Source organism: Teleopsis dalmanni, chromosome 1 (assembly GCF_002237135.1).
Source record: "Teleopsis dalmanni isolate 2A chromosome 1, ASM223713v2, whole genome shotgun sequence".
Lineage (NCBI taxonomy): Eukaryota > Metazoa > Arthropoda > Insecta > Diptera > Diopsidae > Teleopsis > Teleopsis dalmanni.
The window spans coordinates 204,414,990-204,437,028 of NC_051846.1; the positions used below are offsets into that span (position 1 = coordinate 204,414,990).

General features: G+C 25.5%; 1 protein-coding gene across 2 annotated transcripts; it reads right to left on the bottom strand.

Annotated features, from left to right (window-relative positions):
• Window positions 1-468: 468 nt before the first annotated feature.
• Window positions 469-18,226, bottom strand: LOC119671469 (synaptic vesicle glycoprotein 2B-like). 2 transcript variants are annotated; one of them, XM_038082114.1, is made up of 9 exons: window positions 18,111-18,226; window positions 2,982-3,074; window positions 2,581-2,905; window positions 2,248-2,351; window positions 1,875-2,131; window positions 1,446-1,766; window positions 1,250-1,379; window positions 1,017-1,173; window positions 469-898 (listed from the first exon to the last, which is right to left on the bottom strand). In XM_038082114.1, exons 1-9 carry the CDS (start codon window positions 18,166-18,168, stop codon window positions 694-696), a joined length of 1,650 nt encoding a protein of 549 aa, XP_037938042.1. In that variant the 5' UTR covers window positions 18,169-18,226; the 3' UTR covers window positions 469-693. The 2 variants fall into 2 exon arrangements, with proteins under 2 accessions (XP_037938042.1, XP_037938043.1); XM_038082115.1 differs by lacking the exon at window positions 18,111-18,226 and adding an exon at window positions 4,566-4,641.
• Window positions 18,227-22,039: the final 3,813 nt, after the last annotated feature.

Sequence of the window (22,039 nt, forward strand, 5' to 3'; positions counted from 1 at the left end):
CTTTTTATAAGGAACTATTCCATATGAGTGACAGGTTTCTTAAGACTTGTCTCCTTTTGTAAGGAACTATCACATTTGAGTAACAACTTTTTTAATACTTGTCTCTTTTTATAAGGAACTATCCCATTTGAGAACAAGTTTCTTAATACTAGACTGTGATTAACGTACTCCTTGTAAAGAATCATCTAATTGGACTGTGAAATTTCTTTATTTCTTTATATTTCATTATTGAAATAATTTAATAATAATATAAATTGACACTAATTCTATATATTGTATCTATATTATATATGTATATTTAATCTAACGTAATTAACGGTATATGTTATTATACTAACGACTAATCAAATATCTACTTCTATTAAAACTTCTGCTAGTTAGTTATATTAATAAATTTGCAATTGTGTATTTTTTAATTTTTTATTTATTTTTTAATTTTCATAAATTTTACTTAAAAATAGTGTCTTTATTAAAACAGCTTGTTCATAATTGACAATAAATAAATTTTTCTTCTATAATATCACATTCACCATATATCACATATATAAAATCATTCACCAACATTCATAACTCTTATTATAGTCGTATATATAATTACTAATACATTTATAAAATATATAATCATTTAACTAGTAAATTTGATGTAAAATATCATTTGTTTGTTTCCAGTTTTAAGAACACTAATCTCTATTTTTAAGCACTTTCAAGACTTTGCTTGACTGGCTCATCAAGGCTTGCTCTTGGTATAAGTAGAGAGAGGAAGGCACAACAATATAGGGCAACACAGCCAATATAGAAGGTCAATTCGCAATGAGTACCTAGTAATGCTCCAACAATATTAGCACCAACAACGCTGCCCAAACGACCAACCATTAGAGAGATGCATATAGCCATAGCACTGTAAGATTAATTTATATGAAATTAGTATAAATTATTTATAATAATTGAATTTTAATTATAAACAGATATAATTAATTATAAGTAATTAAAAATTTAAGTTATTTAATCTTACTTACCGTAAATTTGTTGGGTACAGTTCTACTGTTGTCGCACCAAGTACATTGATAGCTACACCTACTAAAAACAGTAAGACGTACAGGTAAGCTGTTATTGATGGATCTACAGTGAAAACTGCTGCCAAGCCACATGAACTGAAGAAGATCATTATAATAACTAAAATACAAAAAAAAAATATTACGAAAATTATAGATTATATATAAAAGTATATAGTTGTTGTAGTAGAACTCACATAACACAGTTACTTTGCTAACACGATTAATAATTAAGCCAATGAATGCAAATGAGGATGCATATAATATTTCCATAACTAAAGAGTAGAAATAAGTGTTGTCCTCCAATTTTGTTATGCACTCCATGGACTGCAAATATGTTTAATATATATTAATTATTTATTTATTATATATTCAGTTTATTTTTGCACTTACACCATCAGTCTTATAAAGTGATTCATGTTTATCATACACGATTTCACAGATTTTCTTATGTTGTCCTGGGTTTTCATTCATGAATTCAGCCATGCTGTTGATGATGTGTGGGAACCACATATATAAACCATTCGTTATCACATAGAGCCAAAATTGTACTGTGCAAACAATAAGTGTAGTGCGTAAATACTTTTTGTGAAAGAGTGGCACAGTTTGGTCCCACATGGTCTGCAAGAATGCAATGAACATTTTTGAGTTCTGGGAAGTTGACATTTTCGCTGGCGAATGATTCAAGTCTTCCTCAGGTACAATACGCTTAATCTATAAAAATATTTGATTAGAAAATTATTGAAACAAATAATTAAAATTATATTTAACAGAATTGTAAGATATAAGATGGAGCACAAGATTATAATGTTTGACTTTTACCTGTAACTGTTCTCGGCTACCATTCCAACGTAACATTTTCTGTAGTACTTCAATTGTTTCAGTTTGTTGACCAATTGAAAGCAAAAACTTTGGACTCTCAGGTAAAGCATAAAGTGAAATTCCACATAGAAAACCTGGTATGCCACACACAATCAGAAAGAAACGCCAAGGTTTGTAATCAATGCCCAAAAATGGCAAAGGTAATATCCAGTCTTGATTGATAACGAGAAAAGCGATCAAAGGTAAGATCATAGCACCTATAAGTAAATAAGGTTGATTTACAAATATTACATTTACAAATATTTTTATTATAATGTTTATTATTGTTTTATTATAAATTATATATTAAACAATATAGTGTATAAATTATTACCAAGGGCAAATATAAATGAGGAGCCCATCATGGCACGAGAGCGTGTTTTGTCGGTGTGAAATTCACCCAAATAAGCGTATATGGTTGCTGAACCGCCAGAAACACTAAAATAAAAATTAAATTTATTTATTACAAATCAAATTATTATTTTTTATTTATATTTATTAATAACAAATAATTTCACAATTAGAATTATTTGAACCTAATATAAATATTTTAACTTTTAAGTATTTAATTTTTTTTATTTATAATTTATAGACAATAATTATTAATTTTCCATAAAGTTATTATTTAAATTTATTTATTATATATATTATTTTTTAAAATACTTACAAGAAACCATTAATGAATCTCAACAACACCATCATCCAGAATTTATGTGAAAAACTAGAAAATACGGTAACTACAAAGCCGGCTAACAAAGTGGGTCTAATCACTTTCCTGCGTCCTTTTGTATCGGCTAGAAATCCCCACAGATGTGAACTGACGATAATGCCCGCAAATCCAATGGCACTCAATATGCCCTTATCTTGATTTGTCAACTGTAGATCGCATTGTGCAATTGGCAGTATAAATCCAATGGCTGCAGTTTCCAATAATACATTGGCTAAGACCATGCCAGAGATGAATATAAGAAAATAATTGAATTTTCCAAATTCTAAAATGAAAGTGAAATTTTTTAATTTTTATTTAATAATCTTTTTAATTCTTTATTATTTATGATATTTACTCACTGGTTAGTGTTAATGCTTCCGTAAATAAAATTCCATCTTGTCTGTTGTTGTTGTCATTTTTCTTTATGGGTTCCTGACGTATGACGGCGAGCACTAAAATTATATTATATGTAAATATTTCAGCGTAAGTACGTAGTTTATTTATTAAATACACTTTTATGATTATTTAATTAGTAGATAAAAGGTTTATTAACTTTTTGTATATTTTCTTACACATTATATATATTTATAGGAAATAGCAAAGACCCCATGGAAACTATGAAACTATGTCAGTAGAGTGTCAGTAGAAGTGCTTAAAAACCGATATTTAAGGCAATAAAAGTTTTATAATGCAGTTAGAGCCCAATGGCAATAATGTAATGGATGGATATTATTCTAGAAGCACTGTTCTACTACAAACTTCAACTGAAAGTATAAACTATATTATTCATATGTACAAGTTTTTAAAAATTGAGATTCATTAAAATTACATGTAATAAAAACATATATATATGTATATGTATACTCCAAACAATAATTTTTTACTATATTTCACAAATAAAATTAATTTTAATACCAAGCAAAATATAATGTATATATAAAATATTACTGTTTTTCGATAAACATGATCATTTAACTTGATATTTTGATTTTATTTTAATAGAAAAATATATTACGTTTGATTAAAAAATTAAAAATGGTTGTTGAGATACTTTATTGAATTATAAACTTTAATAAATTAATTTTTTAAGATTCATTCTCATATATGAAGAGTATGATTTTTGTTACTAAATAATAAAAAATATTATTAATAATATTATGGTTAAATTATTGTTGTATTTGCATTAGATCTTCACACCAACTGCTGTCATATTCTGACAAGAATTCATTTTATTAGTTTTGAATAATTTTTTGTCAATTTTGATTTTTATAATCATTTTCACTTTAATATTTCATTTATTTATTATTGATTAAGTTACTTAAATTGTTAACAATAATTTCACTTAAATAGAAATTTTCACTTGTTAAATAAATGTTTTGAGTTAAAGCATCTTAAAATTAACAAAAGAATATTATATTAAGCTCAAACCCCATCTCTAGGTTTATTCATATTCTTCAGTATCCTCTGCTTAAAAGATATGGAAAAACAATGAACGGATTTCACATAATTAATTGTTAATTAATAATCTCCTACTACCGCACTACAATAGATGAAAGGTATTCAACTATTCAATTATAAAGTACGGGAAGCAAATTCGTATATATAATAAATAAAATAAAAATATATAAAATTTTGAAAAATTTCTGTTAATTATATTAAAAAGCTTTTAATAATATTACTTATTTGATAATAATAATAATGAAGTAATAAACCCTTGATATAAACTTCAATTCTAAGCATCATAAACTTATATATAAAAATAAAAAAATTAATATATAAATATATTATATTTTTAATATAAGCAAAATAGATTATAAAGAAATTAGTATTGCATATTGAAAAACTAATTTATTAAAAAAAAAAAACAAAAAACACATCCTTTAACATTTTAAAACTTCACAATTAACTTCAGTAAGATTCCACTTCATACAAAATTTCCTTACCCATTTTGTTAGTAAATATGAAGTAATAGTTTATTAAATGATGAAGTAATATTATTATTATTTTGTAACAACTGAATGTCAGTAACTTAGTAACTAATTTTTTCAAAGGTTGAGAGCAACTATTTAAATCTTTTTCGTAGCTACATCTTCTGATGTTATCTCTATGGCTGATATAAAAAGCTGACATTTTTACAATTATTTAGAAATCCTAAGATAAATTAAATTTTATTGCAGTGATACGTACTTTCAGTCTCTTAATTTAGTCACTTGGGTATCATAGAATAGAGGGTGTCAGATGGGATTTTTTATTATCAGAAACAAAATAAGATAATTTATCTAACGTAACTTGCATCGCCAGTTCCAAATTATGAGCTCCTATTTTTAAAGATACTTTAAAGCATATATATATATTTAAAGTAGCTTACATATTAAAATATTTATAGACAAAATTTTTTTTTTGATTAATAGAAGAAAACACCTCATAAAATATTAATAATACCAAAATAGTTAATCTTTATTTTTATTTCAACATAAATGACGTTACTACATTTATATAACTTTCATTGGTAAACTATTCAAAAATGTTAGGTGAGGTTATGAAATTTGGATTCACTATTTATTTATTTACGAACCGGATTTCACTAGCGATTTGACAATTTAGTCATTCATCAACATATTTTGAAATGAGGATGGTTTAGCAAGAGCTGATAAAGCATTCTACCGGTTATATGAAGTTTGCATCAGAAAATAAATGATGAAATCAGTACTTGATAAGTAGTTTAGTTATTATTAATTAGAATTTTTAAAATTTTAAATTCTGTTTCTATCATTACAATATTTTAGCCATTAATTTTAGGACAATTAATTCTTTTATTGATAATAATTAACAGAAAAGCTTTGAGTCCCTTACCGAATGGTTCTTGCATCAAGCAAGGAAAATAGTTGGCTTTATGTCATTATCATCAAATAAAACCTCATCTACGTTTGTTATTACATCAAATCTAACAATTATTTCTAACTGATAGCATCAATAAAATGTTGAATAGCGTACGTTACATCATTCGAATTGATCGGATCATTATCGGATTTGTAAATAATTTGTACCGTTAAAATATCACTTCGATAAATGTAAACCAATCCTCTCATTCAAAATCTAATGTTTTCTGAAGTATTATTGTTAGGGGATGTGCCACTATATCTATAGCGGACAGATATACATATATCAGATATACATTTAAAGAAGTAGTAGTCTATAGCGGACATATGCGGTTTTATCCACTGCAGAGATATGATAAATCAAATGAGCCAAGTTTTCATTTTGGACCACTAATCCACAATTTCGATATTAGTTATAACAAACAGTCCAATGTCGGTTAGCATGTTTACCTATTCGACAGGATTCTTTAAGTACAAATAATATATTGAAAAGAGACTAGCAATCAAAAAAATTAGTTACTCTTTTCTCAACTAAGTATAGGTTAGCATTGTCATATACTTATTACGTAACATAATATTAGTATTATATATGCTACTATAAGCAAAATCACAACAACAACTTAGCTTCCATTCAAATGACAAAGGGAAGATTTGACAATATTAATTCCGTTATTTTTTTAACATAAAAAAGGCGTTCAATTTCAATTTTTTAATAACATTTAAAAAAATTTTTCATTTCAGAATGGTTAATTTGTCTAAGTATAGGTTAGGTTCGATATAATAACAATAAATTCCACACCTACGGGTTCATCTTGCACCTCGGATCCTCGTTATTAGTTGGTAGACACCCGTAGTGGTTCAATATTGCATTTTTTTAATGCTACTATGATGCTTTGATCTTAGAGTTACCAGTATTACTTATTTTCTTCGAGCACTTTATGAGGCTGCTGATATCACTTACTGAAATGTCTATGTGTGCTTCAAAGCAGGGTTTTTCTGAATTTGCAACTCATTCAATTTCTAAGGGCAAACATCTATAAAAAAACTGAGAGTTTGAAATTGCTTCTTCCTCCCAGATAGATTATCAGTTAAAATTCCTGTTCGCTGTAGTTGCTAACGTATTAAACAATACGCTATTACAATAAAGGTAAATTAAAGTCATTTAAAAAAAAAATTTAAGTCTAATAGTTTATATTGAAAAGCATAATTGACAGTATATTTCAAGAAATATTAGAATTATAGTGCCTTTCTACGAGTTCGACACGACCAACGCATCTGAATGAATCACGAGCTTAACATCCAGTGACTTCGTTAATTTGGTCCTATCGTGAGAATAGATAAAAGGTCTTTGAAGCGATAGTAAAAGGAAGAAGGCGTAGAAGTAGACCGTGTAACCGGTAACGTGATTAAATTGAACGACCACTAAATGGACTTGATGTACGAGATTACAGAAGGGGCCCATGCAACAGAGGCGCCTAGAGAGACAGGCCGAAAAATAAATAATTTAATAATATTAACCGATTTACATATTGCTACATCAATCTGAGATGCAAGTGCTTTACAATATTTATTATTGTGAAATCTATCTATAATTATGTCAAACAATATACATGAATATCTGCAAACCGGAAATATTCATAGCATAAACATAATTTTGAAGCCATAAAATGCTTACCAATTAACTTACGAAATGTTACGTATACGTTACGTGGTCTTTTTGCAGTAAATTTTTCTATATGTTGGGACAATGTATTAGGTTAATATCTCTATATTTTGCAAATTTATTTAATTTTTCGATTTTAATTATTGTCATTATAACGCAAGTCATGTGGAACTATTTCAATCAAAAGTTTTTTTATATTGCATGTATACGTACGTATATGTATATCTATATATAGATAAAAATATTGTAATACGTACATTGTTCAAAATATCTTTTTTTTTGACTATAAAAGAAACTTTTATGTAATGATGCAATCCAAAAAAAAATAATAAATTTTATAGAAATAAGCAATATTTATTACCAAAAAAAAAATTAAAATAAACTATATTTTTTTACGTTGTCACCTTTTAACATTGATTTAAAGTTTTTCAAAATTGTGAAATTATTTCGTACAAATTATAAAATATAAAAACTTACTTAATACGCATAATGAAAACGTTTCGATCAACACAAAAAAATCAATAACAAAATAAAAAATAAAAAAAATTGGATTAAACCAAATAAATTAAATAAATTTCTTTCTTAGCAACGCAAAATCATGACCAATGTACACTACAAAAAATCATAAACAAACATTATTCGTTGTTTGTTATTATCAAGTTTTGGCAATATTTTGTTGTAAACGCAAGGCCAGTCAGCAGCACGTGTTAGATTTTTGCTCTTCCATTGGATAGATTGCCGTTAGAAGTTCTAGAGAGCTGAATATAGAGAGGGAGAGAGACAAAGTGAGAGAGAATGCGAGTGACTGAAAGAAAGTATAGGCGAGTAATATATTAATATACAACTAATAACAATCATTATTAGAAAAGTGGTACGATTGGGACGAAGCTCGCATGTAAACAAAAGTCTGTGCGTATTTTCACATAAACAATGACGTAATAAAGCCTATAACAATAGGAAATGCTTTCGACAGTACTCAGCTGGCTTGAACTGGTTTCGACTAAACTTTGTTCTTTCCGTATAAATATTTTATAAAATGTACAGTTTTTCATAATAAATGCGATGCATAATCATATTGGAATTCACAGACAAAATAAATAATACTATTTATGTTTTTTATATTAAATATACATAATAGTTGATAACAGAACAACAATTTAACTGCGACAGAGTTCTAGATCTAAAGCACATTTTAATGCGAGTATTGTAATAAACTATTTTATAGAGAATTTTGGCAGTGAAGAACATTAGATAAAAAAAATTCAATCAGATTTGTACGATAAGGAAAAGGAAATGTTTAAACTAACAATTAGATTTTGAAGAACAAAATATATATAAATAAATATTGCCCTAGTAACAATCAAGAACATATTAAAGATAGTTACCGAGCAAGTCAAGATAGCTTGGTAAAGTAAAAATATTTTATGTAGATTTATTTTTATAAAAAATCAAAAAATCCTGGTAACAATCAAGAACATATTAGAGATAATTATCGAGCAAGTCAATATAGCTTGGTAAAGTAAAAATATTTTATGTAGATTTATTTTTATAAAAAATCAAAAAATCCTGGTGACAATCAAGAACATATTAGAGATAATTATCGAGCAAGTCAAGATAGCTTGGTAAAGTAAAAATATTTTATGTAGATTTATTTTTATAAAAAATCAAAAAATCCTGGTAACAATCAAGAACATATTAGAGATAATTATCGAGCAAGTCAATATAGCTTGGTAAAGTAAAAATATTTTATGTAGATTTATTTTTATAAAAAATCAAAAAATCCTGGTAACAATCAAGAACATATTAGAGATAATTATCGAGCAAGTCAAGATAGCTTGGTAAAGTAAAAATATTTTATGTAGATTTATTTTTATAAAAAATCAAAAAATCCTGGTAACAATCAAGAACATATTAGAGATAGTTACCGAGCAAGTCAAGATAGCTTGGTAAAGTAAAAATATTTTATGTAGATTTATTTTTATAAAAAATCAAAAAATCCTGGTAACAATCAAGAACATATTAGAGATAATTACCGAGCAAGTCAAGATAGCTTGGTAAAGTAAAAATATTTTATGTAGATTTATTTTTATAAAAAATCAAAAAATCCTGGTAACAATCAAGAACATATTAGAGATAATTATCGAGCAAGTCAATATAGCTTGGTAAAGTAAAAATATTTTATGTAGATTTATTTTTATAAAAAATCAAAAAATCCTGGTAACAATCAAGAACATATTAGAGATAATTATCGAGCAAGTCAATATAGCTTGGTAAAGTAAAAATATTTTATGTAGATTTATTTTTATAAAAAATCAAAAAATCCTGGTAACAATCAAGAACATATTAGAGATAATTATCGAGCAAGTCAATATAGCTTGGTAAAGTAAAAATATTTTATGTAGATTTATTTTTATAAAAAATCAAAAAATCCTGGTCACAATCAAGAACATATTAGAGATAATTATCGAGCAAGTCAAGATAGCTTGGTAAAGTAAAAATATTTTATGTAGATTTAATTAGTTAGTTGTAGTGGAGGGAGGAACGATATCTCCTCGATTAGATAAAAAAGCCGTTTTGATCCACAAAAGCTCGTAATAGTGGGTAGTAGAGGCAAGAATCTGTCCAATGCTAATACTAGAAATATCGCCGAGTGTGTTGAAGAAGGGAGCCCCCAAAAACTTAAGCTTAGTTCTGGTCAAACCTGGACAAAGACACATAAGGTGTTATGGTGTATTTTCATCGATACAAGAGATACCACAGGTTAGGCCAAGTCAAGCTCCATGCCGTCCTATGGTCCAGTGCCCTATAAAGTCAACCTATGATAAATACGTCTGATCTGCTTCTGTTTATGTAGATTTATTTTTATAAAAAATCAACGTTACTGAGTTACCTTGACATAAGGTGTGATTCGTTATTTTCGATATTCGATAAAATATCAGCTGATTTTAAATATATTAGCAGAAATCAAATAAAAGGATTTCCATTCTTTTATTTAAAACTTTCACAATTCAACAGAGTAAAGTAATTAGAGTAAGTAGAATAATTTTATTCTATTTGAAAAATCATTTTCTATAATGGATAGATACATTAAAAGTCATAGATAAATTTGTTGTTTTTCATGGCAAGTCGACTCAAATATGCTACTATTAAACCATCAGCATGATGCTACAGTATGCCAATAACACTTCAGTAAATAAATATATAATATATATATAATATAATATATATAATAATAATAAAGTTTCTCATACAAAAATTATTAACTTCTATTACTAATTCAAAGAACATTTAAAAATAATAATATATACATTAAAAGTCATAGATAAATTTGTTGTCAGTTCAAATATGCCACTATTAAAGCATCGACATTGTGCCACAATATGCCATTAACACTTCAGTAACTAAATAAATAATATGTAATATATATATAATATTATATATATAATAATAATAATATAATATAATATATAAATAATAAATAACTAATTATATTTTATTGTTTTTATTGATGCAATATTTTTAATTACTTTGGTACTTCAGTAAGATAGGTTATGGATTATTATTGCGTTGATTAGAAAAGTATTTACATATATTTTTTTAAAATTAATACTCCTTTATATATATACTCCTGCATGAATAAAATTACTCATACAAAAATTATTAATTTCTGTTACTAATTCAAAGAACATTTAAAAATAATATATATTCATTTAAATAATTATAAACGTTAAATACTCATTTCCATGAACAGTTCTTCTAAATAGTAAGTGCGTAGTTCCCTTTTTGTAAATGTTAAAGTCCAAATATAAAAATAAACTTACATTTTTATCATATACTTCATTTATTTTAATTATCAAGATTACATATTTAATTACTTATCTAACTTAACAGTATTTCATCTTGAACATGAACTCAATAATTAAGTTCATGCTCGACAATTTCAAATGTACATTAAAAACCCCAATTTCAAGGTGTTAAACCATGAAGATAAGAATTATAAGATATTTTAATAAAATGTATATTAACTTGTAGATTACACTTAAGATTTTCAACTAGAACAACATTAAATATTAATCATATTCAATCAATTATTTTGATAGTGAAAATTTATCAAACTTTGATTATAACGGGCATATTATAAGAAATTATATTTGATAATTTGACATTAATTAATAGAAAAGTCCATAACATAATTTACTTAGGCAATTTAATCAGATATTTTCAATACTATGTAATCTTACTGATTTATAAATGGTTATCCATTACATGGATCCAATTTTGTTGCACTATTTTTATTATATATTATATATCAAATGGAATAGTTATCTAAGACATTATACTTTATGCCGTCATTTTCCAACTAAGCTTAAATGTATGTGTTAAAAAATGAACAATATTCGTAGTGCTAGCTAACTGAACTGCAAAAATGGAATGATAATGAAATTATAATATAATACAGTAATATGTTAATAATTGGCAGTAGTGTCAATTATCAGTTCTTAAAAATTAGTTTTTCAAAATTTAACAATAGCATAATTCTCAACCCAATTTATCCAAATAATTAATTCAGATATTAGAAAAGTGTCTCAATAAAAATACCACTTAAAACTATAAATAGTACTATAAGTTGACTACTAATTCCAAAAACATCAAATACTGTGTATGAAGAACTCAAATTAATTGAATTTCATTTTCAAAATATGTATCAATCAAGCTATTGGTACAAAATTTAACAATTTAGTAATATACATATATATAGAAACTAACGACCAAAATGCAAGTTAATGCAATGAAAAACCAACTATAATCATTAAAAAAGAAAATATGATGAAAAAGTGCTACCTAACAATATAATAGAAAAACTCCACAAAAGTGTCAGGTAACAGCACTAAAAATACAGAAGTAACAAATAAAGTAGCCAAAAATATCTATAGAAAACCTTTGAAAGAATATTTTTATTGTTTTAAATTTTATAAAAAATTTATGTAAAAAACCTCTAATATATATTTCAATGGCAAAATCTATTTAAATATATTTTTATTTTATTTTTTATTTTTATTTTATATCACATTACATAAACGACAAGGTTCTTGCGATTGCTGTATGATCAGCGGAAAACTGAATTCAATTATTGTAATTATTATTAATTAGTAAAATAATTTGAGGGTCAAGTAAAATTAAGAAAATAATTTAAAAGCAATTTTTTTATTGATTTATTAATTCATTTTTGCATAGTTCTTCGTTTTTAATTTATTTTGATATAATTTTTATAGATATAAAAATTTTTCATCTTTATAGCATTTATGGCATTAATTTATAAAACTTGGATAAACGGAAGTCGACTCTTATACCATATAGTTATGTAAGTTTGTTATTTGAAGTTTTTTATCTGATAGAATTTAAAATTATGAGTAAAGTTGAAAAAACTAATTGTCATAAAATAATTAAAAAACTTCATTTTCATTTTATAATTGTTTTATTGTTTTATTGTTTTTACTCATACCTAATGCAAATGCTGCGTTATTAAATGAAATACATTATTAATTTAATTTAATTTTAATTCAATAAAAACTAACTAATACTGAAATCAACTACTTTTTAAATCGTTTAATATATAATGTAAGTTTGTTATAAGACATATATTCAGTTAGTTAACTTGAAATACATTAATTATTTTTTTTTTATAAAATTATTCAGAATATATAATAACGAATATATATAAATACTCAATATCTGCTATTGACTATTATTATTAAAAATATTTAGCTAAAAAAATTCGTTTAAGTTTGCTTATGTTAATTATTTCACTGCAAATATTATTTTATAACAATTATGAGAACAATTTTTTTTTTTTTTACTTTTAATTCTTAATGAGTAATTTTTACTTGGAAAAATATACAATCATGTATTATAAGCACGATTTCCTATAGTAATTAAAACCACATTTATTCCCACTCTATGCATACAAAATTTGACAATTCTATTTGTCTTTATTTTCCGGAGATAAATAGTTTCCCAAGTTGAATCTGTAAAATTAACTGTTAATATGCGATAATTGCAAATCGTGCAAACGAATATGAGAAAAAAGTTTTTTAATTAGAAAATAAAATTCCTAAAATTTTTTTTTTTGTATTTTATATTAAAATAATTAATGTTATTAAAGTATTAATTATTTACTACTGTATATATCTTTACCAAGAGGAGAATATTTTGACTAAAATCAAAGTTCTAAGTTTTATTACAATATCTAGGGATTATTATTATAATCTTTTGGTCAAACTTAATGCAAAAATTTTTGAAAATAAATTCGATTAACAGAAAAGAAAACTTATTTTCCATCAAGACAATACATCTGTTCATCAGCGCAAATAACTACCGCAAAATTCAGACAAATTAAAGAAATAACTACTAAAAAAAAACCAGCCTATTCACTACATTTAGTTGTCTTTGACTTCTGGCATTTCTTACCTCTCAAAAAATTCGTTCGTGGAAAACGATTGTCATCAAATGAAAAGGTGCTACCTAACCGCTACTATTGGGATGTTATCCATAAATTGAAGGAATTGCTGATTTGCCATTTTTGTTGGAGAAGTCCGTTTGTTTCATATCTATTTCACAGAATTATAGAACAAACTATTAGGCAAATAGAATGACTTCTGTTCAGTTTATGGACTTACGGTACAGAGATCTGTAATGGTCACAGTCCTTTTTTTCATTTTAACCAAAACCATTAATTTATTAATATTATTTAACACAATTTCTCTTTGTAAATTTATCTATCTAAAGTAAATAGCTATTATGTTTAAAAGTTCTATTAAATATGGTTCACTAACTAATTTCTTATTACTGGAAAGAGTAATTACATAAAAGAAGCTTTCATTTATACAGTATTATGTGACATTATGGAGGATTGTATATATTGGAGGATATATACTGGAGGATTTTATATTGCAACCTTAACATATATTATTTCCCCTTCATAGATTCAATTTAATTTACTCTATTGAGTATTATTTCTTTGTCCGGTATAAGATAACCATCAAGGTATATGTTTCGTTTATGAATCAGTGACAGGTAAGTTCCTAGCACGTCTTTCGCAGTGACATACTCTTTTATACAAAAGCTACAACTTCCATTTGTATTAGATCATAGCTCTTTTGAGTGATAATTTCACTTATACTGAATTATTACATAGATTTTATAGATTTGAAAAAATGCATTGAAGAAATTTTATATTCCCACACATAAATAATGACATTGTTAATGGACTACTGATACTGCATATATCCTTATACATGTTTTAATGTTTATTTTATATTTGTTATCTACAGTCTGTCTATATAACTCTATATACATTTTAAAATAATTATTAATATTGTTATCAATGTGAACTACAAAAGAAGTTGTTTTTCTTTTCTTTTTGTACTTTAGTTGGGAGATAATCAAAGCTTTATATTTCTTTGTGATAATAAAAAACTATTGTAGCGCAAAAAAAAAAAAATAATGTCTACTAAATTATTATATTTGAAGTGGTTGACTTATAAAAATAATTATCGTCTACCATAATGAAATATGGCACATATTGACTTGATTTATCTCATTATAACTAATACTTAGTTATAACTTAATTATATTTAGCAAAATAAATATAACTGTTAAACCAAAAATAAAACAATAAAAATTAATTAAAAAATTAAATAAATATATTTTGCTTATAATTAAATAAATTATAAAATTTTTAAAAATGAAAAAACAGAGAGGGAGAGAGACAGCTTTGTAGTGATCTTCAAACAAGAAAAAACCTATGGCTATGGCTTTACTAAAACTCCAATAACCTTCACCGAAATTAAATTTTAGTAATTATCTAATAATTATTTAATTAATTAAAAATTATAAACAACCATTATTAATCTTCCATTTTTTTTAGCTATAAATAAACGTTAAATTTTTGATATAAAATCTAATATGCATACATAATATACCATATACAAACATTATCATTCATTTTTCGACTTAATTTTAATACATTTGATCCTCTGCATATGTTCATGGACGTTATATTATTTCAAGAGCTGAATAAAATGGATAATAACTTGATCACATTGTATGCATTTAGTATAGTTCACTTGCATATTGGATATGGTTCAATTAAAGTAATAATTAATGTATTTAATGTAGAACTTATTATTTTGTGACATTTCTTTATGTAATATATAGTCAATAAATTGTAATAGATATAAAAAAGATATAAATGAAACTGGATATTTGTTTCATAGAGAGCAGAGTACTGCGAACATAACTAAAAAGAAGACATAAAAGCCAAAATGTCAGTAGATGAGGACATCCTAACTTCGGACTAAGAGCTCTCAATCTAGCAGTCTCCGACTGATCCAGATGAGAATGTCATAAAGAATGTGAGTAGAGGTCTCATTCACCTCCAATAAAAACAATATTCTCTCTTCTTAGAACTTGGACTCATTTTATTAGAATGATGATACGATGACTCATCCGCAAAGAACTTCAGTTCCGTTTAACTATGGTTAAAATCCCTTCCGTAGCTGAACGGGCACGGTTAAACATTATTTTAATATTCTCATACTATTTATTAATATAAATATTTTTATAATAATTTGTTACCGGGCTAATTGGTCAAATTTTAATATAAATAAAAAGACACTAATTTATTATTTATATTTAAAAATCGTTTATATTTTATTTTTAAATATAAATAATAAATTAGTGTCTTTTTATTTATATTAAAATTTGACCAATTAGCCCGGTAACAAATTATTATAATAATAATTTTTGGTCACAAATATAAGTATTTAATATTTATATAAATATTTTTAATATATAACGAAGATGGTTCTTAACCATAAATAAATTAAGTAAATTACTCTTTAATTAAATTTCTTTTCATGAACTTTGAAACTTTGACAAAGTACAAGATATTATTTTTTAGTTTTTTTTACTTACTGGATTCTAATGTATTCTATTTTTTTATTTTCTAATTTTTAAAATAAAATAATACTGAAAAGTAAAAAGTCTACATTTAAGCTTAACTTTGTATTACTTATAGAGGCACTCGTTAAAATTTTTATACTGACATTATTTTTAATAAGTTTAACCTATAACTTTCTTAAACTTTTATTATATTTTTTTCAAAGAAGTAAAACACGTACTCAAAGATATAACATAATTTGTGTATTAAATAATTAAGTGGGTATAGAATATTAGAGTAGTGGTTCTTAACCTTTTTGAAGTTAAGAAATAATAAACTTTAATATAATTTTGCTTCGTGGGAAACTTACTTGAAACATACCTATGAGCTTTCAAACAAAGGTGACCAACCTTGATGAAGTTAAGCATGCAATGAGAAAAATTGTATATTTCAGGCAGGAATCCAACTCATAGTATAATGTGGATGTAGGATAGCTGCTCGTATTCAAGTTTCAAAAAGAAGATAATAACTTCTTAAATAATTGGTTTATCCGTGGTATCATAACTGCCCCTTAATTGTGCTCAGGTGAGCCAAGGTGCATAGGACTACCATTTCAACTTAACTTAGCTCACTTAACCAGAGAGAAGACAGCTAGTGCTGTTGCTCTATTACTCCAGTAATTTTAAAACGTTACAGTTAGGGATATTTGTTGGAACCTGATTATTGTTCAGGATATCTAAAACAGATTGAAAAGTATCTGGGCTGAAGCTAAAACATTGTAAGCAGCTGGTAATTATAAATTATCACACCAAGACTTTTTTTCTGTGACCTGATTCTTCGTCAAAGTCCCTAAACCGTACTCAATACTATTTATGCTAAGGTGTTGGTTGGCCACCAAGATAGTTTACTAATGACTATAATTTTATTTTAATTAATCTAAAAACTTAATTTATGACTGCCCAATAAAAATTTTTATCAAATGTATGTATTTGGAATTGTACACACTTTTTAACATCTCTGCTGTATATGACTGCAGATTCTGCTAATTAAATTTGAAAAAATAGTATAAAGTTCTTGATATATGCAGTTATATTAAAAATTAATTATAAATTAAAATTATAAATTGTAAATATTAAATTATGTATAATAAATATTATCCGCCATATTTTCTCACTAGATCCTGTTGGTGTCCATATGTCTGGCAACACTAATTCGATTATGTCAAACCACCACGTTTTTGAAAGGTCACATTTCAGGCTAAATATTATTGTATATTTATTTTAACATTATTTTTTATAAAGTATATTTGTATATATTTGACGGTGTGTTAGGAAAAATTAAAGTTGTTTGTTTTTAATTTTTTTACTATTACCATCTTTTCTATTTGAAATAAATTTTTTGTCATGAAATAAAAATAAAACTAATTTTTAATCAAACAAATTTATCTCAAAATAGTTTTCCTTTAAAACAGTTTTTAATTTTCTATTTGATTTTATCGCGTGTCACTGGAAGTTGCTTCATGGAACATTAGTTTAGAAAACGAATATTTGCTAATAAAGTCTATATATTTATATAAGTTGTGGGTATTTGTATTTGTGTTCTGATATATATTTTTTTCTTTTTTAATATTTCAGTGATATATTACCAACCGCTGAACATATGGACATGTGAACATATAAATCAAATATTTGCTAATAAAGTCTATATATTTATATATGTAAGTTGTGGGTAGTGTTGGTTGTGTTCTAATGATGTTTTCTTTTTATTTTGTAATATTAAAGTGATATATCACCAACCACTGATCATATGGACATATGAACATATAAAACCAATATTTGCTAATAAAGTCTATATATTTATATAAATTGTGGGTATCTTTGATGGCGTTTTAATGAGATTTTTTTTTTTTGTTATTTTTAATATTTCAGTGATATATCACCAACCGTATGGTACATATGGTAATATTTTCAAAATATTTCGAAAAAAATCAATTTTTTTAACTTACATTTTTCATCGGCACCGTCATCACTTTTTGTGATATTTGCTAAGTTTAAGGCACTCATTTTGAAATTGATTAAATAATTTTAAAAAATTATTAAAAAACTATTCAAAAAAATTAAAAAAGGAAATTTTATCACAATTTATAGAGAAAGCATGCAAAAGTTTTTATTTTTTTTTTAGTTTTTAACAAATTTCGTGAGAAATGTTTTGTTTCGAAAAATCGTTTTTAACACGAAAACACATTTTTTCTTTGTATAGAAAAAGTTAAATAATATTTAATATTTATCTTAATTTCTTTATTTTATTTTAATTATCGTAATTTTTCAAAGTTCCGTAGCGATTTTGGCGAAATCGCTCAGCACGGCACGGTGTTGCAAATTAAAATGTTAAATTGAATTTCTATTTTGTTTGCTCATTGTTTGTCAGCAAATATCTGAATACATGTGCTCACACTTTGCTTTATATATATATGAACATCTACACACATATATGTGATGATTTGTAAATATGTTAAGATAAATAAGCGCCGCGTTGAGCTACTGTGTATTTTTTTTAATTACTTTTCTGAGCACAGCAACAGAATATACAGAATATATTGTCGACGTCGATTTATTTTTATTGAAAAAAAAAACAACAAATAAAGCAAATTCAGCGCAACCTCCGGCAAACGCTGTAATGAGACAAACGCAAAGGCCGATAAAGAAACAAGAAAATACCGCATTTTTCCTTTTGCGAACTGAGGCTTATAAGCCACGACTGAGAAGCATTTTCAATTGTTGTTGAATGTTTTTGTTATTGTTGTTGTTGTTGGTGCTGTTGTTAATTTTATTTATTGTCAGCGTGTAATTGGAGAGTGAGTAATTTGTTCTGTCTGGTGCGGACTAACTACAACAACAGTTCGATTTTTTATGGTGTGCTCTGGCTTTGTAATGCGTAACAAGCAGAACGACGAGAAACAGTGGGAAGCAGTGTAAGAAGCATGCGCACTGAGCAAAGAAAGTTCTGTGAATTTTTAATTCGTTTTTTTATGAAAATTGTAAACAGAAAAAATATGTATGTAGTTCAGCGATAGTAAATTTGCGCTCAGAATGATGTTGACATTATTTATTTCGTTTGAATAATTTGGCAAATAGAAGAAAAAGTCGGTGCGCAAACTAAATAATGAATGCAATAAAAAACTACAGTTGGTAAATCTGAATATTTTCTAATATTGTAAATATAAAATATAGTAAATAATATTCTATAATATTCTAATTATTATATTCAATTAATAATATATGTAGTTCGCCATTATTCAACATTATTATTCCACCATTATTGACTTTAAAAACTATATTAAAATAATAAAAATATATATATACATTGAATCCTTTAACTCCTAGAAGGAGCATAGGGCAGATAAAATAATAAATATATATTAAATATTATATAAATATCTACTACAAGACTGGTGCAACGCTTAATGCGGTCCTATTCTGCTTACAACTCGTCCACGTGAACGAAACGTTAAAAAACAGCCACCAAAATTGGTCAACAGAAAAGTTGTTCCCATCCATTACGATAATGTCAGCCCACATCTATCTTTGATGACTCGGAATAAATTGTTGCTGCAAATCACTTGGCTCAGTTTAATCACTTGACCCAATTTTTCGCTGATAAACGACAGAAGTTCTACACCGATGACACTATGTAGCTACCTGAAAACTAACAAAAGTTTATAAATAATAATTATTATTATTATTAGGACATACTTGTATTTTAACAAAATTACAAATTTAGTCTATTTACAAAGAATATTTTATGTAAATCGAATTTACATTATAATATTTATAAAAGCTTTCCAGTTATTGCACTGAAGAACTATTGCTCTAAGCTCGATAAAAGATTTTCTCGTTTCGTTTGTGACAGTTCTGCGCCAAGTATTTTTCGGCCCATCTCTACCTCGCCAGCCCTGTGGTTTCCACTCTAACTCAATTAGACTCCACTCTAAATAATTAGTTTTTAAAAAATACTTTAACTTTTTACTTTTTAAAAAGTTCAACAATGTATCAAATAACAACGAATACTTTTTATACTACCCAATACATATATTTACTAGCTGCTTAAGTAAAAAATTGAAAACTATATCTAGATGTTTTTTAACTTAACTTAGTTTTAAGTAATTTTACGATAACTAAATGATACTGTTTATCAAGTAAATCTAAGTGAATACAGATCCTACTTTCTTCTTCTTTCTCTGAATTATTTCACAAATTGACCAAGTCTAATGCCATCAATTGATTTGTATGCCATAAAACTCGAATCTAATGATGAATATGATATGATATCGATATCATATTGCTAGCATAGCAAACTCAAAGCTATCAAAATATTTGCAGTTCATATCACCTGGAATTCAATGTGACAATCATTCACACAATCAATTTTGTTCTTTTTTTGTTCTATATATCGTATAATTCGCTGTAAATGATATATTAAAACAATAACAAATTTTTTTTATGTATTATCATTATTTTATTTCATATTATAAGCAAATATATTATTGTTGTTGTACAACATATTGAGGGGTGGTTACATGATAAATAATATATTTACAACTATGTCCCATGTAATTTTAGATATTTATTATATTATATCGCTAACGTTACGAAGCTTATATAACTTCGCTAAGGAAAAACTCAAAAAGCTTCGCAATACCAGTGATATGAAATATCAAAAAACTTACTTTTGTACTAAAAGATTTACGAGTACTTATACCTAGAATGTGATTCTCTAATTAAAAATAAATCCAAACATTTTGATTTATTTGAAGAAGTTCTGGAATCCATTGAAGTGTATTTTAATAATTTATAAAATATCATTACAGCAATATGTTTAGATACGGCGATTAAAACAAAGTTATGTTCTTGAATGATGGTTTTATTAAACTAAAAACATAGTCCATTAGCAATATCCATAGTATATAATTTATTATTTAAATTAACATTAAATTAAGAATATTAAATTTAAATTTGTGTATTTAAATTATTATGCATAAATTTCAATGAATTTGATTATATGGAACTATATTGATATCATTTAAAACTAAAAAGGTTTTATAAAATGTTAAATTTCTTACCAAACTTACATATGCAAATAAAAATTTTATTATTATTTATAATTGATTCATCCTTAAGCTATTGTCAACATATAAAATCACTTATAACAATAAATGTTCATAATTAAATAAATAAATTACTGACACGATCCTGACTAACTTAAATTATCTGCTCCTGCTGATCAATCTTCAATGTTCTCTGTAGGGTCTCCGACGTACTGACGTCAGTGCCTTAAAAATTATTAGCAAATTTTATATACACATAATTAACAATATTGTGAAATACAAAATAACTAGAAATTAAAAAATTAACAGAAAATAATTTTACTATCTTTTTAATAAACTTAATTATTTTATTTGTAAGATATAAACAAACTATTATGCTTTCAAAAATTCTTGGATGATATTTTAGACAAAATCATTTGTCATTAATTTTTCATAAAAATTTATTAACATTTTTCTCTTTTTGTGTAAGTAAATTTAAGTTAATTTTTGTGATGAGTTAAAAATCGTGACAATATCCAATACCAATTAATTTGTAAAAATATTATTAAATTACCATAAAAATAAACAGGACTTCGAATTTAATTCCGCAAGACTTTAACTTTAAATATGTTGAATCACGATAATTTATTTATTATGTATTTTATTTTAATTAATATTTTAATTAGATAAAATAAACAGCTTGGAAATAACTTTAATAATTATTTTAAAAACGTGCATAGTATTTGGGAAAAATATGTTACTCATACGCAACGTGACCATATTTCCTTAAGAGTTGCGTATGTTTCTTTTCAATTAACTCAATGAATATGTTCAAACCGAATTAATTATAT